This window comes from Manis pentadactyla, chromosome 15 (genome assembly GCF_030020395.1).
Source record: "Manis pentadactyla isolate mManPen7 chromosome 15, mManPen7.hap1, whole genome shotgun sequence".
Taxonomy (NCBI): Eukaryota; Metazoa; Chordata; class Mammalia; order Pholidota; family Manidae; genus Manis; species Manis pentadactyla.
Genome location: NC_080033.1, coordinates 6,723,565 through 6,751,146, shown reverse-complemented (window position 1 = coordinate 6,751,146; position 27,582 = coordinate 6,723,565). Strand labels below are relative to the sequence as shown.

The 27,582-nt window shown below is 43.4% G+C and overlaps 2 protein-coding genes and 1 pseudogene across 2 annotated transcripts; all 3 read left to right on the top strand.

The window, feature by feature from the left end:
- Positions 1-6,086: 6,086 nt before the first annotated feature.
- On the top strand, positions 6,087-7,479 carry LOC118928734 (zinc finger protein 234-like; annotated as a pseudogene).
- A 954-nt stretch (positions 7,480-8,433) lies between these two features.
- Positions 8,434-21,324, top strand: LOC130681115 (rho GTPase-activating protein 20-like). Its single transcript, XM_057493316.1, is given in 4 exon segments — positions 8,434-8,543; positions 19,944-20,133; positions 20,357-20,862; positions 20,864-21,324. Coding segments are annotated over 4 exon segments (1,251 nt in total). The 3' UTR covers positions 21,309-21,324.
- A 269-nt stretch (positions 21,325-21,593) lies between these two features.
- On the top strand, positions 21,594-23,481 carry LOC118928758 (rho GTPase-activating protein 20-like). The gene is given in 4 exon segments (XM_057493312.1): positions 21,594-21,836; positions 21,962-22,542; positions 22,544-22,990; positions 22,992-23,481. Coding segments are annotated over 4 exon segments (1,491 nt in total). The 3' UTR covers positions 23,212-23,481.
- The last annotated feature ends 4,101 nt before the right edge of the window (positions 23,482-27,582 follow it).

Here is a 27,582-nt window from a genome sequence, read left to right as displayed (position 1 = left end):
ACCCAGGAATTCCACTCCTAGGAATTTACCCAAAGAATATAACTTCTCAGATTCCAAAAGACATATGCACACCCCTCTTTTTATTGCAGCACTATTTATAATAACCAAGATATGGAAGCACTTTGTGTCCATCAGTAGTTGAATGGATAAAGAAGAGGTGGTACCTATACACAATGGAATACTCTTCAGCCATAAGAAAGAAACAAATCCTACCATTTGCAACAACATGGATGGAGCTAGAGGGTATTATGCTCAGGAGAAAAAGTCAGGCAGAGAAAGACAAGTACCAAATGATTTCTCACATTTGTGGAGGATAACAAAGCAGAACTGAAGGAACAAAATAGCAGCTGACTTACAGGCTCTAAGAAAGGACTAGTGGTTACCAAAGGGGATGGGTGGGGGAGGGTGGGTGGGGAGGGAGGGTAAATGGGATTGTGGGGTATCATGATTGGTGAACATGGTGTGTGTGGGGTCACAGGGAAGACAGTGTAGCTCAGAGAAGACAAATACGGCCTCAATGGCATCTTACTACACTGATGGACAGTGACTGCAATTGGGTGTGGGAGGGGAACTTGAAAATAAGAGTGGATGTAGTAACCCCATTGTTTTTCTTGTGAAATCTTCATAAGAGTGTATATCAATGATACCTTAATAAAAAATAAAGAAATAAAAATACACACTCCAAGAAAGGGGAGTGTGGGCAGCCTCAGAGAGGAGACCATATGGGTTTAAGATTCTGTCTTTTAAGGCTTCCAAGAATGGCACAAAGGGCAGAGATGTGGGTTGTTGGGCATAGGCTTGACTTGTGTTCTCATGACATCTCTGGTGAGAGACATTATGTCACTATCCACAGCCAGTCCTCTAGATAATTCTGTAGAATAAACTTCCTGTTCTCAAGAGAGTGGTTTCCTTCAAGCACTGGGAACATCTCAGTTCAGACTGCTTGCCCTGCCTTAAGATCGGGTGTGTTAATGTCTGATTAGCAGAGAATATGTTAAGAATCTTACCTCTTAACTCCCTGTTTTTAAAAATGGAATCTTAGGCTTAAGATGGAGTCCCTCCAGTTCTTACTATACCACTTATGTCTTGGCATTTTTCATCATAGACAGGAAAAGTTCATCATGATGCTTGTCTCATGTCCCTGCCCTATGTCACTTGCTTTAGCTAAAGCAAGTCTCAAGGTCAGCCCAGTTTCAGAGCATGTGGAGTGAACTCACTGCAAAGTGTGATAACACCATGAGTCCTTTCTGGTTCTCTGACTTTATCTGATTAACTCCCTGAGCTCTTTGTGAGCTCCACCCTCTTTTCATCCCTCTCATATCTGTTTTTCTGTTTAACAACTACACAAATAAGAAACCCTGTTAGTATTCAAAATGCTGTCTAGTTCTCAAAAGTTACATGAGTTGGAATATATATTTTTCTCTAAATTGTGCAGATGACAAAATTGAGGAAAGATATATTACTAATTATGACATAATAAGTCATAAGAAATGCATATTTGGTCATTCATATGGCCAAATACATATTTCCTAAGTATATTTGGTTTTCACCTACAGTTCCTGAACACTGCAGTTTTAAAGGTGAAAAGGGTGTTTAGTCATGTTGATGAGAGGCTTTTGGGCTGCCACACCCAAGGGCAGGGGCTGGAGGCTGGATTAGCCAACAGCCAATAATTTAGTCAATCATGACTATATAAGGAAGCCCTCACAAAAAAACCCTGAGAACAGCTCCTCTCTCTCTGCTCTGCACAGTGCCTTTCAGCTGAGCAGAGCTTCCATGCTTGGGGAACCAGAGCGCCTCCATGTGCCACCCAGCCAGGCCCCAAGCTCCATGAGGATAGAAGCTCCTTTATTTGGGACCTTGCCCAGTCTCTCTTCTTCTGGCTTTTAACTTGTATCCTTTGTGATATCCTTTATTAAACTGGTAAACGTGTTTTCCTGAGTTCTGTGAGCCGCTCTGGCAAATTAATCTAACCTAAGGGGGTGGGAACCTCCAATCTGTAGCCGGTAGGTCAGAAGCACAGAGAACTGCCTGGGGCTTGCCACAGGCGTCTGGAGTGGAGCGCAGGGTGGGGTGGGGAGGCGGTCTTGTAGGATGGAGCCCTTAACCTGGGAATCTGGTGCTGTCTCTGGGCAGATAGCCTCAGAATTGAGTTCTTGGACACCCTGCTGGTGTTTGACAATTACTTGGCATATGTATGTGTGGGAAGACCCCCTCCCACATATTTACGCACATTGGGATTGGGTCTGGGTACCTGAATGAACTTAACAGTACTATTACTATTACTGGTATGTATAATATTGTTAGTTACACATACATGTAGGGAAAAAATATACCATCTCATTTGGTGTCAGAGGTATTGCAGTCCTACATACCCTGTGTGTCTTTCACTTATTGATCTCCTTTTATTCCTTCATGGATTAATTTTTTCAAAGTAATATATAACCTTAGGTTTGTGTATGTTTGTGTTTAAATAATAGAGTATTTTCTAGGGAGGTTTTACATTCACATTAAAATTCAGCAGAAGACACAGAGTTCCCATATTCCTGCTGCCCCCACACATGCATAGTCTCCCCCATTATCAACATCCCACACCAGAGGGGTAAATTTACACATCTTTATTACCCAGAGTCCAAAGCTTACATTATGATTCACTCTTGATGCTGTACATTGTATTAGTTTAGATGAATTTATAAGTACACATCCCCACTATTGTAGTATCATACACAGTAGTTTCACTGCTCAGAAAAATCTCTTCTCCCCCTGTTTATCCCTTTCTCCCAACCCCTGGCATCTCCTGATCTTTTTACAGTCTCCATGGTTTTGCCATTTCCAAGGATATCTTGGTTTCTTCTGGTTATAAACCAAGATATAATCTGAGTTTTAACCATCCAGTATTGCTGGAGTTGCCAGACACTTACCTCTGCCTCTGCATTTACTCCTTAGAAGTGCTCGTTAAGAAGGTTCTTGATCTCATCTTCCATTTAAAGACATTAAATACAAGAAGCCTGTTGAGGTTCACACAGGAAACCAAGAGTCAGGAATGTTAGCCCTTCCATTTGAGTGAAAGCAACAGACAAAAAGGTGTCATCTGCTCAGTGCCATCCCTTTCCCAGTGGAGGCTGGTTGTAAGATTGAGAATGCATGTGTTGGTGCTGAAGGAGGAAGTGACCTTCAAGGACATGGCTGTGACCTTCACTGAGGAGGAGCTCGGGCTGCTGGACTCCACCCACACAGCTGTACTGAGATGTGACGCTGGAGAACTTCCGGAACCTGGTCTCTGTGAGTGAGGACAGGCGCCCTCTATAACTCAATGTCAGCCTCCAGGAGTGGCTTTGTATCCTTGGGTTTTCTAGGCTTTGGGGCCCTGGACACGGTTCCCTAAGTCTTGAGCTCTGACTGTCATAATATATGTGGGACACAGAGAATTATTTTGTGGGTTTTTTTTTTTATCAATGGGAAAGATTTGTTACAGAACTGTAAATGGACAATATACAGCTATAACTTATCTATTTTTTACTATGTCACGAGTTATAAAACCACTATGTGGAGTCCTATGATCAATTTTTAATGCAATCTTCCAAAAAATTGAAGGGGAAGAAGCACTTCCAACTCATTCTATATGTGTGTATGAGACTTGACAAATGATAATCTTCAAATGGATCATGAAAAATATGTTTGAAAAATACCACTTCTGATTACTGGAGGTGTATGCAGTGGGAACCTAGTTTTCCAGTGACCCTTACCCAGCATGTGTTGGTTTTAAGCACGTGATTTTGCATGTTCACAGGGCATTAGCCATTCTGATGAGATATGGTCCACTCAGTGAAGGAAGATAGGTTCTGGATGATTCCCAAAGAAAAGGGAACCCAGGTAAGAACCAAGTAACTGTGAGTCTCGGACACAACTTGCCTCGTCTCTTTTACTTCTCTCATGTGTATTTCCATTGCCCTGGTCAAAATTGCCAAAACCACTTTCCTGAATTATTACAACAGCCTTTGCCCTGGTTCCCTGCCCCCACCCTTCCCACCATACATCTGTTGTCCACATAGCAGCCAAAGTGACCCTTAGGAGATATCAGAGTGCCTTTATGGCTCCTTCCCCCATCCCCCACATTAAAGTTAAAACCACTTAAAGTGACTCCTGGATTCCCCTGCGTTCTGCTCCGTATCCCCACTCCCTCTCTGAGTATATCCTATGTCTCCCTCTTGCTCCTTTTTTGCACTCACATTATCCTCCCTGCTATTTCTCAGACCTGCTAAGGATGCTGTAATTTGCCCATTGCTGCTGTAACAAATTTAGTAAATCACAGAGGATTAAACAACAAAATATATTATGCTTTAGTTCTTTAGGTGTGAAGTGTGGCATATCTCACTGGGCTAAAATCAAGGTGTCTAGAGGGTTGTGTTCCTTTCTGGATGCCCTAAGGGAGAACTTTTCCCTTACCAGTCTTTAGGGCCTGCCCAGTTCCTTCGCTTTTTGTTCCCCTTCCTCCACGTTCACCGCCAGCAACAGTGCATCTCTCTGACTGCTCTTCTGCCTCTGTCTTCCATCTCTCAGGACCCTTCTGATTAATTTGGTACCTCTCAGATAATCCAGGATGATTTTCCTACTTTCATGATCAGCTGATCGGCAACCCTCATTGTGCCTGCAACCCGAGTCCTCTGCCGTGTGACGTAACATGTTTGTAGGTTCTTGAGGTTGGATGTGGACATATTTCAGGAACCATTATTAAGTTCTACAGAAGCTTCTCCCTCAGGGTCCTTTACTTCTCTCTGCCTAGAATACTCTTTGACCTAAAGTCCTACTGGTCCTTCCCTTCTTCATTCAGGTCTCAGCTCAGTTTTAATATCAGGACGCAGGCCTTCTAACCACTCTATTTTAAATAACCATGTTGTCTTCTTGAATTGTGTATCATGTATTTTTTGTTTACCTCTCACTTCCCTTTCCCCAGTAGTAGAATGTCATCTACAGGGGAGAATTTTAATTATTTTGTTTATTGTATCCTCAGTACCTAGAATAGTTCTGGGATATGGCAGATATCTTTAAGTATTTATTGACTTAATGAGTCAATGGATAGGTGTACTTACTGTCTTTCTTGCTGTTAGAAATGCTTTTATCTTCCTATCCTGTTTATTATTATTAATGTTTGTTTCAAGCTTTTAAATTTATTTCACAGCTAGCTGTAGGCCTGTACTCCCTAATTTGAAAAACTGATGGGAAAGACCAATTTACGTACATCCAGAATTTTTCCACACTGTTTTCAAAGAGATAGTCCAAGGCCCTCATAAAAAACAAGTGTTTAGGCCCTCATGCTTCCTTTTCATCCCAATCCAGTCTGTGACTCAGAGGGACAACTAATAAGTGACACATAAAACAGTGAATTAAAGATACTGCAGAATGTTTCTTGTCTTCAAATGGCTGCCCATCCAGTTTCTACTTAGATACTCTTAGTGTGCTTGTGTGTTTGTGTATGGAAAAATACCCAAAATCATATTCTTGGACTTTCTGGTGTGGTCAGCTTAATACCTAAATCATATTGTTAGGCTATCTAGTGTGACCCAAGACACTCAGGCAGTCCTTTCAGGACAAGTGACATTCTACAAGCTTAGAGCTATCTCTCAGATATTGAAGACAAACTCCAGACCCCCTTTTTGGTAAGATGAAATTATTTACTACCTAAGTATATGTAACATAAACTGAAATATAAAAGTATTGATTAAATTATTGCTTTTCCTCAAAGTTTGCATTTATTCGTACTTTATTGTATTATGTATACAATTCATTTACATAGTTTACTATGCAATAGTTCACACTGATTATGAAATTCAGTAGAAATAGCAATAGATTAACATTATCATTCTTGTTATTAAGTCTTTGATTTCTAGTTTGTATCTCACATATAAATTTGTTTCACTGATTCTTAGCAGATAGGAGTCTATTGGACTACCTCTTAGTTTCTGTAAACATGTAAACCAGAGACCATGATGCACACACAAAGGACATAGTGAATATTCCCTGGGTTCATAAAGTCTCATGCTCTCTCCTAATAGTGAAATCTTAAAGACAGTAAACAAAACCTTCACTTGTCCACATCTCTGCATTCTCTGTCCTTTAGGAGGCAAGATCACCATGAGATAGAGACTGTTTCAGAAGCAGAACTATATGAAGAACTTTGGCAAATCTGTCAGCAAATTGCAAGCAACTTAACCAGGTGTCAAGACTCCATGATAAAGAGTTTTCAGTTCCATTAAACAGTGTGATTCACCCAGCCAAGTTGGGGCAGGATTATCTATGACTCACCCAGGCCAGAAACCTTACCAGGGAAATATGTGTAAGAAATCCTTCAGTGATGTCTCCAACTTTGATCTTCACCAACAGTTAAACTCAGGAGAGAAGTCTTGTACATGTCATGATTGTGGAAAAAGCTTCTGTTACAGCTCAGCACTTCATATTCCTCAGAGAGTTCACTTGGGAGAAAAACTCTATAAATGTGATGAGTGTGGTAAGGAATTCAGTCAGAGCTCACATCTGCAAACTCATCAGAAGTCCACACTGTAGAGAAACCATTCAAATGTGAGTAGTGTGGGAAAGGCTTCAGTCGTAGGTCAACACTTACTGTTCACTGTAAATTACACACAGGAGAGAAACCTTACAATTGTGATGAATGTGGAAGAGCTTTCATTCATGCTTCACATCTTCAGGAACATCAGCGAGTCCACACTGGGGAGAAACCTTTCAAATGTGATATATGTGGTAAGAACTTCTGTCACAGATCAGCACTTAATAGCCATTGTGTGGTCTACCCAGGAGAGAAACCATACCAAATGTGAGGAATGTGGGAAGTGCTTTGCTTGGAGCTCATGCCTTCATGTCCATAACAAGGTCCACCTGGGACAGAAATCATACAAATGTGAGAAGTGTGGGAAGAACTTAATTTCTAGGGCATATCTTTATAACTGTCAGAGGGTCCATACAGAAGAGAAACTTCATAACTGTAACAAATGTGGGAAGGGCTTCAGATGGGCCTCCCATGTTTTGACATATCAGCGAGCCCACAGCGGAGAAACACCATTTAAATGTGAACAGTGTGGGAAGTGATTTGGTCAGAAATCACACCTGCAAGCTCATCAAAAAGTCCACACCAGAGAAAAGCCATACAAATGTGAAGAGTGTGGGAAAGGTTACATGACAAGCTTGGATCTTGACATGCATCAGAGTGTCCACACAGGGAAAAACCATACACATGTAGGAAGTGTGATAAGCACTTCAGCAAGACCTCAAATCCTAAACTTCATCAGAGAGTCTACACTGGAGAAAAGCCATACAAATGTGATGTGTGCAGTAAGTCTTCAGTTTGCACATCTACAATCTCATCAGAGAGTTCACACAGGGGAGAAACCTTACAAGTGTGAGATATGTGGTAAGCACATCAGTTCAAGTTCATACATTAAAATTCATCACAATCCATGTTCGTGATAAACTTCATCCAGTCTCATTGGAGAGAAAACATGTTTCACTAAAGTGACTGTTTTGGCCATTGCTGAACATATATCCCAGTGATCCCAAGACCACACAGTTAGTGGGAAGCTTAACTATCATAGTTATCACCCCAGAAACAGGTCTTAGAAAATAATTTGTTCAGGCATTTGCAGAACTCTGATGATGGATGTTAAAATTACGTCCACCAGAATGTAAACTCCATGAGGGCAGTGAGTTTGTTTGCTGATGAATTACCTTCCCATTGACTAGCACATTGTATGTGCACTCAATATTTGCTGTTAAATGAACCAAAAGGAGAAAATGTACAACACGTATGGAAGAGGAAACGGGTGAAAAGTAAATTTAACAAGTACGAGTTGAAATGCAGAAATAACACTGCATTCCACAGCATTATTTTGGTATCCTGTTGCATTTGGCTCCTGGCCTACCCTCAGCCTTTGTTCTAAGGTTGGGTTTTTATTATTTCAGTCTCTGTCCCATGTTCTATTGGTGTATGCAGTATAAATTCAACTCTGTGATTTTTCTCACAGTACAGTTTTAACTTTGCAACACTGAAATTTTTCCAATAATGTAAAGGCAGCAGTATAAAGTAATACATTAAGTGACTGATTCATTTACCAGTGATGAAAATTTCCATAGTTAATCTTGAATTCATCATTTATTTTTAAATTTCTTCATTTCTCTGTGGGCTTTGATAGGAGTGGCTTCTAATTGTTGCATTTCTTATCAAACTTTTCTAGTAAGGATTATGCCAAATTTAATTAATTGGTCAAATTCTCATATTTTTCCCCCAGCCCCATGAAATTCATATCAGAAAAACTTGATATTTGGTAATTTCATCAAATGCGTTCATTACTGGTACAAGAATGACCTTAAAATGCTTTTCTTGGTGGCAGTAAAAACACTTCTTTTGAAAAGCAGTATATAAAAATGTATAAAGTGGAGAAGTGTGTGCCTTCATCCCTGGACCTACTCACGGTGCTGCAGCTCTCCCGGGAGCAAGGCATGACCCTGCGCAGGAGCGCCGAAATCGTGGCCAAGTTCTTTCATTCTTCAGCTCCATGAACAAGAACCCTGGAATCATTTTGGGGGCTCATTTGGGATAACTTCGGAGGTGAGTATCAGCACCCAAGCCTGCCTTTTCTTTCACTGTCATACAAGGAAGCTGTCTGTGGCCCTCAAAATCGGGCGCTCATCAGCCACTTAAATGGGACAAGCCCGGCTGCCGATCTCAAAGTCTCGAGCAACAGTTTCCCCTGCGTCTCCCTCAGTGGATGCCCCGTCTCCCTTGGGAGCTGGGGAAGTCAGCTGAGCGGAGGCCAGGATTCCCTTTCAGAGGCATCTCCTTGGATACGAGGGACCGAGGAAGGCCGTGGGCAACTGCGAGACTCTAGGCTGAGGCTGCACTTCAGTGGCTTCTGAAAGGCCCACGTGTCTGGAATCAGACCCCGACAGCCCGACTGGGTATCCGTGAGGAGTGTCTCTCTTTCTGTCTCCCTGACTTCCAGCCTGCTTTTTCAGGCCACCCTGACCTCTGAGTAAGGCAGGGGCGCTCTTTACTCTCTTAACATGCTCTGTGTGCCTCTAACTTCATCAATTTCACGGAACCCGATGCTCACCACAGCAAGGTAGGAGATCTATGCTTCACTCTTATTCTTGACTAAATGCTGTACTTTTTAGCTCATAAAAATGTGTCTGGGCACCTGTTAGCCACTTAAAAGATGATTAGTGTCGCTACCAGTCTTGTCTCAAGTGAAAAGTTTCCTGGTGTCTGTGGCTCCTTGATGTCCCACCTCTGGGCAGGAATGTTGGGGAGTGGCTGAGCTGATTTCCTACTTTCCTATCCTAATCTGTGGACTCCAAGGGCAGACCAGACTAGTAGGCAGTAGTCCTTGAGTCTAGGCTCTGGCCTATTGATTCTAATAGTGCTGAGTAAACCTCCAGCTAGGCTGCTGCCTATGTGAGAGTTGCAGATGACCCCCAACCTCTTTGTCTCTCAGGTTAGATCTCTTACAGTGGGTGACTAGTAGGATAATTCCCAGGCAGTAGCATAAACTGGTGTTTGAGAGTATAGATCCCCTACTTCATAATTTTCCATGGCAGCCTCTGTCTGAATTTTATCTCTGGCCTTAGAAAAAGTTACCCTCCTCCTTATTCAAAGCAGTTCTCTTAGGCCTGCGCCTCTTTCTCCTGTGTGATGTAAATGTCTGTAAAGTAATCAAGCTGAAACCTGAGACCCCAACATGTAAATGGCTCTATTCTGTTGATCTCCTTTCCTTAGAGGCAGTCATTCTGGGGCTAGGCATTTCATTTTCTGTGACCCCAGGGAAGCAAAACAGGCTGTGATTCAGATCAAGGCTCTGGCTGCAAGAGGTCACACAGTTCCTGCACTTATGGGACAGGCAGGGGACTCTCAAGGAATGACTAAAGCTCCTGCAGAGAAAACTAGGAAAACTCCCAAAAGGCGTAAGTAGGGGCACACTGGTAAGGTCCCACCAAATCCAGAGCTCTGAGGCAACTCTTGCTGAGTGGGAAGGCAAGACGGAAATCAAGGCAAGGTGCAGGCCATGCTGGTAAGGCGTGGTTAAGTCCAGTAGGCCTGACAGGGGAGGTGATTGACCACTGTCTTGCCAATGGGTTTCAGCCCCAGGCAAGTTCACTATGGATTCAATGTGACCAAAGAAATTGACAGCAAAACGTTCTTTGGGGTGAAATGGTTTATTATCTGGCTTGGTGGTAGGTCGAGCACTAGCATCTCTGCCTCTGCCCAGAGGATGGGCCGAGCTCTCTATATAGTGCAATAATAGCTTATTGCCTAAAGGTGCGGAAGCGGTAGCCTAGCAACAGGTCAGTTACATCATCACGTAGTTTAAGTTCAGTGAGGATCCTGACCATAGGAACCCCAACTTCCCCACACTCCAGCCCTCCAGGATTCTCACCTTACAATCTACACGCTTTCAATCTTCCGCAGTGGTCCCTGTGCAAGAAAGCTGGAGGACTATAACCAGATTCCACAATAGCAACAGAGGATAACAACTTAGAGATAATAAAAATTAAGACACAGCAAGATTTCGATACAGGTAACAAAAATTACAATAATCCTCAAGCCAGAGGAGGTTCCTAATAACAAAAATTATAATAATCCTCAAGCTAAAGGAAGTTCCCAATCCACAAAAACTTTAGGGGTGATAAGACACATTTTTAATGCCACCAACATAGGCAAATCTTGTCCATCAGGTAGGATGCATGCAAGAGAGTGGTCCTGTGAAAGGACTGTAGCAGGAAGGGGGTCCCTCCCAGGTCTAGTATACCATACTTTTACTCCTTTCCCCGTGGGGGTTACTGAAGGGTCTATATATAGTGCTACTGGAGGTGCATGCACTGGCCATAATGATAAAACAAAACTGCCCAGTAAGATGCTCCTTCCTTCTGGCCGTTCAGGATATACTACTGTGACCTTTGGCGGCCACTCTGCTGTTATTCCAGAAATACACAGGAGGCCAGCTTCCAGGCCTTGTCCCCAAGGTGCCAGGAGAGCCAGCCATCATTGGTCCAGGTGTTGAAAGGGCCAAGGCCACGTCCACTCAATGGAGTCTCCGGGGTTCAGTGCAGTTGGTGCTGGCAGCAAGATGTTATTCTGGTGGCCGAACCTCAGCTTCAGTGATTCTTCCTTGGTTTGTACTTGCAGTTGCATAGAGGAGGCAGCCATATGTGTTAACATGTCTACAGGGCTCAGGGCTCCCTTTCAGGGTCTTGTTCAAACACTGTAGCACAGCCCATAAGCAGACTGACCATCCCCACAGACTACTGGTGTCTGACTTTAGTCCGGATTTTAACAAACCATTGTGCCTCTCTGTCATGCCTGCTGCAGTAGGATTGTATGGCACATGAAACCATTTGATTCCCAGCTGTCGCACCCATTCTTGCAGTGTATGTCCAGTAAAATGGGTGCCCTGTTCACTCTCAATTACCTGTGGTTGGCCATAGGCAGCAAAGAGATGCTCCAAGCCTCTCTTGGTCAGCTGCTGGTCTGCACAATGGGTAGGAAAAGTAACCAGAAGTCCAGTAGCTGTGTCCACACAAATCATCGCATACCAATATCCTTCTGACACAGGTAGAGGCCCAATATAGTCTATCTGCCACCTGACGAGGGGTATAGGCCCCTTAGCTATTGTCTCTTGTTGCTGTGGAACTCAGTGTAAGTCCCTTTTGGAGCACATGACACACTCCTGCCAGGCTCTAACTTTTTTGAAGGTCAAAGGCAAGCCCCACCGACGGGCTACAGCCCACATTGTCTTTTGCCCCGCATACAACAAACACTGATGTAGCCATTGGGCTACATCAGAGGCAGGCTCTCATTCTAACCAACGTATCTGAGCCAATTTATCGGCATCATTTCCTGGGGATGCCAGTGGCAAATGACCTGTCACATGGTATACTGTAATTATTTTAGTCTGACCACAAGCCCAGAAGTCTTGCCACAATTCTTGCCCCCAAAGGGGTCAGTGACCAACTAGCCAGTTGGCATGGTACCAGGTTGGTAGCCACAGAGTCAAGCTCCAATAGACAGCCCAGCTGTCAGTGCAGACAACTATAGGGGAGGGCTCCTGGCTGATCACAAGCCACACAGCCCACAACTCTGCCCATTGGCTGCTCTTCCCCTCACCATCTTCCATCCATATTGTCTCAGTCTTAGGATGGAAAGCTATGGCCCTCCATTATGGGGGCTGCAATGGCTGGAGCCATCTGTGTACCATGCATCTTTGGGTATAGGGGCTCTTCCCTCCCGATAGGGACTCTCTGCTACTAATGGTTCAAAAGCAAGTTCTTCCTGCTTTTCACTAGTGTATGTCACCAACCCCAAGAAGTGTTGGAGTTCTTCACTCAAGGGGCTACTAGAGAGGGCACTACGCTGCTGTAGGTAAGCACCCCATTTGGCTAGTGTGGGTGTTTGTGCCACACCACTCCTTGACTTTTGGGTCCAGTCTTGTACCCACCCCAAGATGGCATAGGTGGTTATTATATCAGGGCCATTCCAGTGATGGGTTCTGTAGTCAGCAAGGCGTGATACACGGCAGCCAGTTGCTTTTCTATCAAAGTGTATCGTACCTCTGCCACTTTCCAGAGTTGTGACCAGAATCCAGCGGGTTGGCGAGTTTGTGCAAGCCACTGCCAGAGACCCCAGCCATAACCGTCTTCAGTCACATGAATGTCCAGCTCACAGGGCCTCGATGGGTCTTTCACACTCAAGGCCTGCACGGCCTTGACTGCCCGTTTTGCTGTAGTAAAGGCAGATGCACATGTCTCGTCCCAGTCCCACCTGACGCCCTTTTGTACCAACCAGTATAAGGGCTTCAGAATTTGTGCCAAATGCGGTATAAACACTCTCCAGTAGCCTAGAAGACCCAGAAACTCCTGTAGCAATGCTACAGTTGAGGGGGGAGAAAAGGCCTGGACTTTACCTATAACTGCTTCTGGTATAACTTTGGTTTTACCCGACCAGATGACCCCCAAGAATTTGACAGACAAAGCAGGTCCCTGAACCTTGGTGCTGTTCACAGCCCATCCTTTCTCCTGTAAATGTTGGAGCAGTTTAGGTGCTGCACCTTCTAGATCTGAAAGAGAACTGGACATGAGCATGACATCATCAATATAATGGTACAGCCACACCATTGCAGTTTCTCCCATGTAGCCAAGTCATGGGCTACAAGTCCATGACAGACGGTGGAGCTGTGGAGGTATCCCTGTGGAAAGATGGTGAAAGTCCATTGACATCCTTCCCATGTGAAGGCAAACTGTTCCTGACTTTCCTGCTCAATGTCAATGGAAAAGAAAGCATTAGCAAGATCTACCACATAGTAATATGTTCCTAGTTCATGGCTGAGGGTATCCATCAAGCCTGCAATAGAGGGGACAGCAGCATGCATAGGGGGTATGACTTCTTTCAGTTCTCTGTAATCCACAGTCATACGCCAGGAGCCATCTGGCTTTTTTACAGGCCACACTGGGGAATTGAAAGGACTACAAGTGGGCTTTATAATACCCACCTTTTCCAGCTCCTGGAGAGTTTCTCCAATCTCTTTATGGCCTCCAGGCAGTTTGTATTGTTTGGTATTAGTCACCCGCTGAGGCACAGGCAAAACTATGGGCAGGTGCCTAGCATGTCCCCTTAGGACCCCCTTCACCACATGTACTCTCAGTCTGAACTCACCTGCAGTGGTCTGCAACCATAGACCCTGCAGGATATCAATCCCCAAAATATACTCAGGAATAGGAGATATATACACAGTGTACTCTTTGGGGGGTAGGTGCTCTATTCCCAAAGGGATTTGGGCTTTTTTCACCCTGATAGCCTTCTCCCCATATCCATCTATGATAGTGGAGGTCCTGGGGAACTGCTCAGGGTTACCATGAATCAATGAACATCCAGCCCCTGTGTCCACCAGAGCCAGACACATTGTATGTTCACTGGGGACCAATGGATAGCTAGTTCAACATGTGGCCTCTGGTCTCCCCCCGGTCCCTCAGGGCAGATACTTTGACCTTTCCCTCAATCAAACCGTGTTCCCCAATCACCTTCCTGTGTGGGCTCAAGTGAGGTTGGCTCACTCTCCAGCAGGGAGTCTTGCAAACACACAGGCCAGACTTATGGCTCTGTCTCTGATCTCTGCCTCTTTGGTCTTAATGGCTGGAACTGCTGCTCTGGTTTCAGCTGTTACCATAGCTCCAGTAAGATCCTATTGGACTTCCCGTCTAACTTCCTTCCATCTGCTCCTGCCCATATTAAATCAACCCATATCTGGGTCCTTGTAACCTTTATGGGGCCCTGTAAATTCTTCTTGTGAGTAACAGATCTTATTTCTTTCTGGATTCTTGTTGCTTCAGCCTCTCCTAAGTCTGCTACTGTATGTGTCATCTCGCTTATGGGATGCCCTAAGTGAAGGGGAAGAATGGCCACTAGAGACCCAAAGAGGGATGTAGGAGCCATTTGAAGTACAATATTTCTCATCCCAGTAGTGAAAATTTCTTCATCTGGGCCATAATTCTCTGGACTATAGATGGCATTTCTTATGCCTAGCTGTCGTGGCACCTGTTGGAGCTCTGCATATGTCTGCCATCTAACAGGAGAGGATGGCAGATCACCCGGATTGGGCCACACAGCACGAAGTGCAGCCATAAGCCAATCAAGGAGGGAATGACTCCCTGGGGTCTGATGTGCATTTTGTAATCGCTGCCTCAAGGCAGGCTGCACTGTCAGGTAAGACAGCTTTCCCATCTCTGATCCCCACAGACAATTCCATCCACACTTAAGTCCCACAGAGGCAGGAGCCAAGCTGATATTGACTCCGAGGGCTTCTGTCTAAACCAAGAGCCCAAATCCACCAGCTCAGCCTGAGTACAGGGGCGGACCACGGAGTGCTCCATGACCTGGGGAGGGGGCCGCTCCTCTCCTTGGGGAGCTCTCAGCTGCTGGGTTTTTATTTTCTTTACAACCACTGGGCGTGCTTTCAATACAGGAGGCGCCAGTGCCTCCAGCACCACCCCTTCATCCTTCCCCAGCTCCTCCATTTCTGGGGCTGATGGCACCTTTCTCTCCCCTCCCTCGAGTGCCTCCTCTGCTACAATCTTTACCTTTTCTACTCTGCCTCACAGCAATGCTACCTCAGTCTTCAGAACTTCTCTTTCCTTCATCTCAATGCTTTGCAGCTGATACTCTCGTGCCACCTCTGCCTGTGCTTCCCTGAGGACTGTGTCCTTTTCCTTGATGGCCTCTTCCTCCTTCAGAACACCTGGCAGCGCTGCCGTCTCATCTCCAGTGGCACCTTGCTGCTAGTGTTCCCATGCTGCCTCCTCTCATATCAATGCCATATCTTTCTTCAGGGAATCCACAGAAGTTTGCAGCTCGTGTTCTTGTGCCACCTCCTCTCACATCAATGCCATTTCCCTCCTCAGGGAATCCACAGAAGTTTGCAGCTCATGTTCTCATGCCACCATTTCTTGGGTCTCTTCTGTAGACCTTTTTTAATACTGTGAGCAGCAGTCAACCCACAGTCCCTGCTGCCTCATGGGCACTCCGTTTCTTAAAGTATCACCTTACTATATACCAAGGGCAGCCCCTACTGCCTCAGGTGTCACCTCCACCTGCCTCCAGTCCTGGGGTGGGGCCCAGTCCTCTAGGAGGCAAGCCACCTCAGACCACATACCCATTGGGGTATGATCCACTGTTTCCCCATTCACAGGGGCAGCCCGCTGAAGCACCCCTCCCATTGGGCAGCCTGTCTTTTTCTGTGGTCAACAATGAACCCTGCCAACCTTTGCCAATTGTCTTGCCACTGGGTTTCGGCCCCAGGCAAGTTCACTATGGATTCAATGTGACCAAAGAAATTGACAGCAAAATGTTTTTTGGGGTAAAAGGGTTTATTACCTGTCTTGTTCTCCCAGCAGTAGATCAAGCGCTAGTGACTCTGCCTTCGCCCAGAGCACTGGGCCGAGCTCTCTATATAGCGCAATAATAGCTTATTGCCTAAAGGTGTGTAAGTGGTAGCCTAGCAACAGGCCAGTTACATCATCAGGTGGTTTAAGTTCAGTGAGGATCCTGGCCATAGGAACCCCAACTGCCCCACACCACTGTCACCTAGACTCCAAGGCAAGGATACGCCCTCACAGAGAAAGGCCGACCAGGTGTTGCCCACCTGTCTTTCTCTCTCTTCTGGATGGGAGCTTCCTCTTCAAGGTTAAAGCCAGACACGCCTCTGGCATGCATTCTGAAGAACTGGGAGAAATTTGATCCCCAGACCCTGAAAAAGTGTCTTATCCTGTGCACACAAGCCTGGCCTCAATACAAACTCTCTGATTAGAGAGGCTTGGCCCCTGAAAGAAGTATGCAATATAAGAAGGTTGTGCAGCTAAATATATTTTGCCACAAGAAAGGAAAATAGTCAAAAGTCCCGTGAACTACTACAATGTAGGACTAATTTTCTGAATTTTTTTTAGTAAAAATCGATTCTACTTATTGGGTTCATCATTATCCCCAAAATTTGGGAGATTTTTTAAACCGGACTCCCTGAGACGAAAGAAATATATCTTCTGTAATACAGCCTGGCTTTAAATAACTGGTGCTAGAATTGTACTTGCATTTCATTTCCAGCCCCCTGGCCACTCACGGTCCTTATCAGTTCAGAGCCTTTATTGGCCCTGTTAGTCTGGGGCCATCTAAACCTTTACCGTTATATAAACTGCTCACCCTTACAGTGTATTCTTGAAAACTGAGATACTTTTAATCAAATAAGCTAGTTTGTCTTTGTATATGTTTTTATGAAAAGTGTTGCTAACTGTAGTCATTACATCTCAATCTGTATGTTTGTGTGTCTAAGTGTGTAAATGAAAGATTTTTCTACCTCTGGAAGGTATTAATAAAAACTGATTTAAAGACAAGTGCTTGTGAAAATTGGGCATTCTAAAACTTACAGAAAATTTTAATAAAAAATATTGAACATTACTGCTAATTTAAGTTGAACTTAAGTGGACATGTCCTTAGGGTTATCAGCTGCCTGTTTACCTAAAGTCATTTAAGTTGATGTTATTTGTTAAATCTTTAAAGAAAAAATACTTAGGCTTGACTCTGTGTAATGTTTAGTAAAAGTTTTGTGAGTAATCTAGTATAGTTATGAGTAAACATAATTGTGTGTTAGTGTGTGTACATACAAACTGCCCGAGAATCTTTGTGGTAACCTAAAACCTAAAAGTTTTGTTAAGTTAAGTAGACATATTTTATGCTTAGAGATTGTGCTGTAAAGCACACAGTTTCGAAAATTATGAAATGTGTTCACAAATTTGTTAATCTAAAGAATGCTAGTGTAATAGTTTACAATAGCCCACTTCTCAGTGTTCACTGAAAATTAAGGTTCCTAATGGTTTTAAATTTTAAATAAAACTACTTAAGTAATAAAGAAAACATCTCTGCTTGCTAGAAAAGATGTGTGTTTAATACGAGAAGGTATAAGGAATGGAAATTGGTTTTGTTGAGGGTAAAAGATGGTAACTTCTAAAGTACAGCTGTTTACTTAAACAGGGAGAACTCTGAATGTAAAAGAAAGTTGTAGACTTGAAAACCTATGTCCATGCAAATACCTGGACACATATGTTTATAGCAGCTTTATTCATAACTGCCAAGACTTGGAAGCAACTAAGACACCCTTCAGTAAGTGATGGATAAATAAGCTCATACATCCAGACAATGGAGTATTACTCAGTGCTAAAAAGAAACAAGCTCTCAAGCAATGCAGACTTGGAAGAAGGCTGAATGCAAATGCCTGAGTGAAAGAAGCCCATCTGAAAAGGCTACCTACAGTATGATTCCAAGCACAGGACATTCTAGAAAAGGCAAACTATGGATCCAGTAAAAAAGATGACTGGTTTCCAGGGGTTAGGGAGGAAGGAGCAATGAAAAGGTGGACCAGAGGATCTTTAGGACAGTAACATTAGTCTGTAGGATGGCAGATACGTGTCTTTATACACTTGATCAAACCCATAGAATGTATAATGACATCAGCTGTAAGCTCTGGACTTTGGGTGATGGTGATGTCAGTGTAAGCTCCTCTACTGTAACTCATGTCCCACTCTGGTGGGCGATGTTGAGGGGGAGATCATGCATGTGTGGGGGCAGGAGGGGTACGGGGAATCTCTGTACCATCTTCTCAACTTTGCTGCAAACCTAAAAGGTTAAGTCTTAAAAATATTCTGATAGACAAGCAGGCATGGATGTAAGCAGAGGAGATACATGCAGTACACATGTTTATCGCTGCCTGGTGTGCAGGTAGCATTCGTGATACCCACAGGCAGAGTTCCAAGGCCCCATGAGGGCTGGGTGTTCAGTGAGCCTCAACGTGAGTATAAGGAACTGTGCTATGTCTACATCTGAGTTTGTAGGGGCACTAGCAGCCCCAAGAAGCCATGCTTTCCATTCAAATCAGAAATCATCTCAGATGCAGAAAGAAGGCAACGCCCCCTAAACAGCAAGAATGACTAAAGAACTCCCTCATATCCTTTCCCGCTTATGCCGCCTCCCTGCCATAGCCAATGTGCTGAAAACAACGAGAGGGGAAGACAAGACAGGCAAACCACAGTTTCTTTTCCTTTCAACCCTTCCTTACTCACCAATGAACTGAAGGCAGAGAGTGTTGGTAGAATGTGTGAGTATCTAGATGTGAAATAAAACCAGTGGCGTCAAAAAAAAAAAAAAGTTGTAGAAAGTTTGTGGAAGAATTGATACAGTCATGCCAATGTGAAATTGAAGCAAATGAGTCTTGATATCAAATACACAGCAAAATTAGAATTTTGTTCTCAGTTAAAAGGACAAAGTTTTCTTAAACTGTTAGCCTGCTCTTAATGTTGAAAGATTGCAAAGAGCTTTCTAATTGTTTTTATCAAAGCAGTTTCTCATGCTTAAAGTCTCAGTGAGTTGTCAGAGTATTTAAGAAAATAAGATCTTGGTATTAAAAGGATGAAAAGTTAAATTTTGCTAACAACTGTGTAGTCTTCTGTATTTGCCTTTAAAATCTTCTGTTGTCATTCTGGTTAAATACATCCCCTAGTCACGCCTCACCCCAGGGCTCTATTGTCCCCTCCTCGCCTGAGCCAGGAGTGCTGTCCTCTTGCTTTCTCTCTAAATAAAAGCCTCAACCTTGCTCGCCTACCTTGACCATTTGCAACGTTCATTCTTTACCTTTGTGAACAAGAACCCCAGTATCACTACCTTACCTCCAGCATTTGGAATCAACAGCATTTTGCATCAGCCCAGCATATCCATCTGAAAACTTCACTAGAGTGTAGAAATATGGACTTATGCTTGTAACTACTGATCCTGAGCTCATAAAATACTTAATGTGGTGGAACAACTAAAACATGTGTGAAACCATTTGATGCATGTCTTTCTCCGCCTGGCTTATTTCACTGAGCATAATAACCCTGTAGCTCCATCCATGCTGTTGCAAAAGGGAAAGCCCTTCTGTTGAGGTGGACACACACAGTGAAGCTACTACATCAACTGAGGGCACCCATCGGACTCTGCTGCTTCACGGCCACGTAGAACTCAGAAGAGGCTGGAGGAGACAGCAGCGGCACCTCTTCTTGTTCAGCGGTTTGTTGCTTGTGTCTAACACCACCTCACCTGCAGGCTTCTGCTGGAAACTCTTTGAACTTTGAAATCAACTGAAATGGAAGAAGTAGTTGACTCACAGCTACCTAAGTATTTGATCAGAGTATGAAAAAATCTATAAGAAAAAAAATTAAGTACGATTGAACAGTGTGGACTGCTGACTCTAGGGGAGAGCCAACATCAGTGCCCAGAGGTCCTCTGTCTTGGGCTGGCCCACGGTGAACTTTGTGGCCACCTTTAGATCTCCGGAACTAAAGAAAAAATGGCACTCTTTCCTTCAAAGATACATCAATCTAGCCAAAGAGAAGGACCAGCCCAAAAACATTCCCCTCAATATCTGCACTGGGGACATCAAGGACTGTGCTTGTTCTATACCTATAACAGTAACAAATTCAGACACAGTGAATGACGTAATCAACATGTCACTACCAGTGCTAGGAATAACCGGCTGTGAGAAAGATTACCAGCTGTGGGTCAGTTCTGACAAGGAAAAGAGCCCATATCTACTCATTGGGCATGAACGCCCCTATGGAATTAAAATGAGCCATCTTCCAGCTACTACTTTCCTGCCCCAGGGACTGGAGGATTCTGCCTCTTCTTTCATCCTGAGGCCGAGGCACCTGGCCAGGAACCAACACGGGAGACATTCCGCTGGAAGAGAGAAAGATTCCCGGCGCACACCTGGCCTGTTGACAGGGCTCGGGTACTTGTCTGGACTACCCCTGCCCGGCCCCACCAACTACAAAGCCAGGACATCCCCCTGGCATTTTTCTCACGGATGTGTGTGACAATGACGAGCTGCTCAACACCATCCTGGATCTGCTTGATTCTATCAATCAAAAAAGGCTGCTCACAAAAGACATCTTCAGGACAGTGACCAGTAAAGAATCCTGCAGATCCCTAAAGGAGCAGCTCAATTCCGGGGACAAAGGGAACTGGGATGGTGAATCTGTCTTTGTGGCAGTGGTGGTCTTAAAGAACTTTTTTGAAAATATCCAAGGAAGGATATTTTCATCCAGTCTCTATGGTAAATGGTTTGCTGATCCTGAGCAAGGGGAGAGCGAGGATGAGAAAATAACTGTCACCTGGAGGCTTTTAGACCAGGTGCCGAGAGCCAATGTTGTTCTCTTGCGGTATCTATTTGGAGTATTACATAACATCGAGCAGCAGGCAACACACAAGATGACAGCTTATGGTTTATCATTGTATAGGCCCGAGCCTTTTTTGTCTGCCCAGTCCTTGCAATGCAGATTTAGGAAAGGACTTGGAAAAAAAGCTTAGTCTTGTGCCATTTCTCATTGAAAACTGCCTCAAGATATTTGGAGAAGACGTCCCTTCCCTCCTGGGGGAGAGCTCCATGAATGGTGGTAACAGTGAGGCTACAGATTCCTGCCAGAAGACAGTCACAAAACTGCAGGTACACACATGGCCTGTTGGCAGGGCTTGGGTACTTGTCCAGACTACCCCTGCCCGGCCCCACCAACTGCAAAGCCAGGACAGCTCTCTGGCATTTCTCTCACACACGTGTGTGACAATGACGAGCTGCTCAACACCATCCCGTATCTGCTTGATTTTATCAATCAAAAACGGCCGCTCACAAAAGACATCTTCAGGACAGCGACCAGTAAAGAATCCTGCAGATTCCTAAAGGAGCAGCTCAATTCTGGGGACAAAGGGAACTGGGATGGTGAATCTGTCTTCGTGGCAGTGGCGGTCTTAAAGGATTTTCTTGAAAATATCCAAGGAAGTGTATTTTCATCCAGTCTCTATGATAAATGGCTTGCTGTTCCTGAGCAGGGAGAGAGCAAGGATGAGAAGGTATCTGCCACCTGGAGGCTTTCAGTCCAGCTGCCGAGAGCCCATGCTGTCCTTTTGCGATGTCTTTTTGGAGTATTACACATCGAGCAGCCGACAACACACAAGATGACAGCTTATGGTTTATCACTGTATAGCCCCAAGCCTTCTTTGTCTGCCCAGTCCTTGCAACGCAGATTACACCCGCAGCGAAGGTACTACAACATCTGAGGGCACCCATCAGACTCTGCTGCTTCACGGCCACGTAGAACTCAGAAGAGGCTGGAGGAGACAGCAGCGGCACCTCTTCTTGTTCAGCGATTTGTTGCTTGTGTCTAACACCACCTCACCTGCAGGCTTCTGCTGGAAACTCTTTGAACTTTGAAATCAACTGAAATGGAAGAAGTAGTTGACTCACAGCTACCTAAGTATTTGATCAGAGTATGAAAAAATCTTTATGAAAAATAATTAAGTACCACTGAACACAGTGTGGACTGCTGACTCTAGGGGAGAGCCAACATCAGTGCCCAGAGGTCCTCTGTCTTGGGCTGGCCCACGGTGAACTTTGTGGCCACCTTTAGATCTCCGGAACTAAAGAAAAAATGGCACTCTTTCCTTCAAAGATACATCAATCTAGCCAAAGAGAAGGACCAGCCCAAAAACATTCCCCGCAAAATCTGCACTGGGGACATCAAGGACTGTGCTTGTTCTATACCTATAACAGTAACAAATTCAGACACAGTGAATGACGTAATCAACATGTCACTACCAGTGCTAGGAATAACCGGCTCTGAGAAAGATTACCAGCTGTGGGTCAGTTCTGACAAGGAAAAGAGCCCATATCTACTCATTGGGCATGAACGCCCCTATGGAATTAAAATGAGCCATCTTCCAGCTACTACTTTCCTGCCCCAGGGACTGGAGGATTCTGCCTCTTCTTTCATCCTGAGGCCGAGGCACCTGGCCAGGAACCAACACGGGAGACATTCCGCTGGAAGAGAGAAAGATTCCCGGCGCACACCTGGCCTGTTGACAGGGCTCGGGTACTTGTCTGGACTACCCCTGCCCGGCCCCACCAACTACAAAGCCAGGACAGCTATCTGGCATTTCTCTCATGGACGTGTGTGACAATAACAAGCTGCTCAAGCACATCCTGGATCTGCTTGATTTTATCAATCAAAAACGGCCACTCACAAAAGACGTCTTCAGGACAGTGACCAGTAAAGAATCCTGCAGATCCCTAAAGGAGCAGCTCAATTCCAGGGACAAAGGGAACTGGGATGGTGAATCCATCTTTGTGGCAGTGGCGGTCTTAAACGATATTCTTGAAAATACCCAAGGAAGTGTATTTTCATCCAGTCTCTATGATAAATGGCTTGCTGATCCTGAACAAGGGGAGAACGAGGATGAGAAAATAACTGCCACCTGGTGGATTTTAGACCACGTGCCGAGAGCCCATGCTGTCCTGTGGTATCTTTTTGGGGTATTAAACATCGAGCAGCTGACAACACACAAGATGACAGCTTATGGTTTATCACTGTATAGCCCAGAGTCTTATTTTTCTGCCCAGTCCTTGCAATGCAGATTTAGGAAAGGACTTGGGAAAAAAGCTTAGTTTTGTGCAATTTCTCATTGAAAACTGCCTCAAGATATTTGGAGAAGATGTCCCTTCCCTCCTGGGGGAGAGCTTGGTGAATGGTGGTACCAGTGAGTTTACAGAATATTCTTGCATCTCAAGCAGTGACAGTGATTCATAAATGGCACAACTGGAACATGATGCCAATGCCCCGGCAAACATGGTTTTACACTGCTTCTTTCCTATGTTTTTCCAAGTTACTGAAGAATCGGGAATCTGTTGGAATGCCTCATAGTACCTGTTTCTTTTTTTTCCTGTAATAGTCCACTAGAACGATTTCCAAATATTTGTAGTGTTTGTTAAAGATCTGGGTTAAGTCCTCAGGTTCTGTCCAGAATTAAGTGAATTTCCTGGCAGATGTATGAGCACAGGTTACCTTAAACTAAGTCAACCATTGTGGATCATTTTTTTGAGTACTTATTATATTTATTTTTAATGAGATTTAAATTGTAACCATATACAATTTAAGTATTCTTTTACTTCATTTTTTATTTTTTCTCTTTTGGTATCATTAATCTACAATTACATGAAGAACATTATGTTTACTAGGCTCCCCCCTTCACCAAGTCCCCTCCACATACCTCTTCACAGTCACTGTCCATCAGTGCAGTAAGATGCTGTAAATTCACTATTTGTCTTCTCTGTGTTGCACAGCCCTCCCCATGCCCCCCCACATTATACATGCTAATCATAATGCCCCCTTTCTTTATCCCCACCCTTATCCCTCCCTTCCCACCCATACTCCCCAGTCCCTTTCCCTTTGGTAACTATTAGTCCATTCTTGGGTTCTGTGATTCTGCTGCTGTTTTGTTCCTTCAGTTTTCCTTTGTTCTTATACTCCAGAGATGAGTGAAATCATTTGGTACTTGTCGTTCTCTGCCTGGCTTATTTCACTGAGCATAATACCCTCTAGCTCCATCCATGTTGTTGCAAATGGTAGGATCTGTTTTTTTCTTATGGCTGAATAATATTCCATTGTGTATATGTACCACCTCTTCTTTATCCATTCATCTACTGATGGACACTTAGGTTGCTTCCATACCTTGGCTATTGTAAATAGTGCTGCGATAAACATAGGGGTGCATCTGTCTTTTTCAAACTTGAGTGCTGCATTCTTAAGGTAAATTCCTAGAAGTGGAATTCCTGGGTCAAATGGTATTTCTATTTTGAGCATTCTAAGGAACCTCCATACTGCTTTCCACAATGGCTGAACTAATTTACATTCCCACCAGCAATGTAGGAGTGTTCCCCTTTCTCCACAACCTCACCAACATTTGTTGTTGTTTGTCTTTTTGATGATGGCGATCCTTACTAGTGTGAGGTGATATCACATTGTGGTTTTAATTTGCATTTCTCTGATGCCAAGCGATGTGGAGCATCTTTTCATGTGTCTGTTGGCCATCAGAATTTCTTCTTTAGAGAACTGTCTATTCAGCTCCTCTGCCCATTTTTTAACTGGATTATTTGCTTTTTGTTTGTTGAGGTATGTCAGCTCTTTATATATTTTGGATGTCAACCCTTTATCGGATTTGTCATTTATGAATATATTCTCCCATACTGTAGGAGGCCTCTTAGTTCTATTAGTGGTGCCCTTTGCTGTGCAGAAGCTTTTTAGCTTGATATAGTCCCACTTGTTCATTTTTGCTTTTGTTCCCTTGCCTGGGGAGATATGTTCATGAAAAAGTCACTCATGTTTATGTCCATGAGATTGTTCCCTATGTTTTTTTCAGAGTTTTATGGTTTCACGACTTACATTCAGGTCTTTGATCCATTTTGAATTTACTTTTGTGTATGGAGTAAGACAGTGATCCAGTTTCATTCTCTTACATGTAGCTGTCCAATTTTGCCAGCATCACCTGTTGAAGAGACTGTCATTTCCCCATTGTATGTCCATGGTTCCTTTATCATATATTAATTGGCCATATATGTTTGGGTTAATGTTTGGAGTCTCTATCCTGTTCCACTAGTCTGTGACTCTGCTCTTGTGCCAGTACCAAATTGTCTTGATTACTGTGGCTTTGTAGTAGAGCTTGAAGTTGGGGATTGAGATCTCCCCAACGTTATTCTTCCTTCTCAGGATTGCTTTGGCTATTCAGGGTCTTTGGTGGTTCCATATGAATTTTTGAACTATTTGTTCCAGTTCATTGAAGAATGCTGTTGGTAATTTGATAGGGATTGCATCGAATCTGTATATTGCTTTGGACAGGATGGCCATTTTGATGGTATTAATTCTTCCTAGCCAGGAGCATGGGATGAGTTTCCATTTGTTACTGTCCTCTTTAATTTCTCTTAAGAGTGTCTTGTAGTTTTCAGGGTATAGGTCTTTCACTTCCTTGGTTGGGTTTATCCCCAGGTATTTTATTCTTTTTGATGCAGTTGTGAATGGAATTGTTTTCCTGATTTGTCTTTCTATTAATTCATTGTTAGTATATAGGAAAGCCACATATTTCTGTGTGTTAATTTAGTATCCTGCAACTTTGCTGAATTCCAATATTACTTCTAGTAGTTTTGGAGTGGAGTCTTAGGGTTTTTTATGTACAATATCATGTCATCTGCAAATAGTGAGTTTGACTTCTTCTTTACCAATCTGGATTCCTTGTATTTCTTTGTTTTGTCTGATTGCCGTGGCTAGGACCTCCAGTACTATGTTGAATAACAGTGGGGAGAGTGGGCATCCCTGTCTTGTTTCTGTTCTCAGAGGTTAAACTTTCAGCCTCTCGCTGTTCAGTATGATGTTAGCTGTGGGTTCATCATATATGGCCTTTATTATGTTGAAGTACTTGTGCTCTGTGCCCATTTTTTTGAGAGTTTTTATCATGAATGGATGTTGAATTTTGTCGAATGCTTTTTCAGCATCTGTGGAGATGATCATGTGGTTTTTGTCCTTCTTTTTGTTGATGTGGATGATGTTGATGGATTTTTGAATGTTGTACCATCCTTGCATCCCTGGGATGAATCCCACTTGGTCATGGTGAATGATCCTTTTGATGTATTTTTGAATTCGGTTTGCTAATATTTTGTTGAGTAGTTTTGCATGTATGTTCATCAGGGATATTGGTCTGTAGTTTTCTTTTTTGGTGGGGTCTTTGCCTGGTTTTGGTATTAGGGTGATGTTGGCTTCATAGAATGAGTTTGGGAGTATTCCCTCCTTTTCTGTTTTTTGGAAAACTTTAAGGAGAATGGGTATTATGTCTTCTCTGTATGTCTGATAAAATTCCGAGGTAAATCCATCTGGCCCCGGGATTTTGTTCTTGGGTAGTTTTTGATTACCGCTTCAATTTCATTGCTGGTAATTGGTCTGTTTAGATTTTCTGTTTCTTTCTGGGTCAGTCTTGGAAGGTTGTATTTTTCTAGGAAGTTGTCCATTTCTCCTAGGTTTTCCAGCTTCTTAGCATATAGGTTTTCATAGTATTCTCTAATAATTCTTTGTATTTCTGTGGGGTCTGTCGTGATTTTTCCTTTCTCATTTCTGATTCTGTTGATGTGTGTTGACTCTCTTTTTCTCTTAATAAGTCTGGCTAGAGGCTTATCTATTTCGTTTATTCTCTCGAAGAACCAGCTCTTGGTTTCATTGATTTTTTCCTAATGTTTTATTCTTATCAATTTTATTTATTTCTTCTCTGATCTTTATTATGTCCCTCCTTCTGCTGACCTTAGGCCTCGTTTGTTCTTCTTTTTCCAATTTTGAGAATTGTGACATTAGACTATTCATTTGGGATTGTTCTTCCTTCTTTAAATATGCCTGGATTGCTATATACTTTCCTCTTAATACTACTTTTGCTGTGTCCCACAGAAGTTGGGGCTTTGTGTTGTTGTTTTCATTTATTTCCATATATTGCTGGATCTCCATTTTAATTTGGTCATTGATCCATTGATTATTTAGGAGCATGTTTTTAAGCCTCCATGTGTTTCTGAGTCTTTTTGCTTTCTTTGTATAATTTATTTCTAGTTTTATACCTTTGTGGTCTGTAAAGTTGGTTTGTAGTATTTCAGTCTTTTTGAATTTACTGAGGCTCTTTTTGTGGTCTAGTATGTGGTCTATTCTGGAGAATGTTCCATGTGCACTTGAGAAGAATGTGTATCCTGTTGCTTTTGGATGTAGAGTTCTGTAGATGTCTATTAGGTCCGTCTGTTTTAGTATGTTGTTCTGTGCCTCTGTGTCCTTACTTATTTTCTGTCTGGTGGATCTGTCCTTTGGAGTGTGGTGTGTTAAAGCCTCCCAAAATGAATGCATTGCATTCTATTTCCTCCTTTAATTCTGTTAGTAGTTGTTTCACATATATTGGTGCTCCTGTATTGGGTGCATATATGTTTATAATGGTTATATCCTCTTGTTGGACTGACCCCTTTATCATTATGTAATGTCCTACTTTATCTCTTGTTACTTTCTTTGTTTTGAAGTCTATTTTGTCTGATACTAGTATTGCAACACCTACTTTTTTCTCCATTGTTTGCATGAAATATCTTTTTCCATCCCTCGACTTTTAATCTG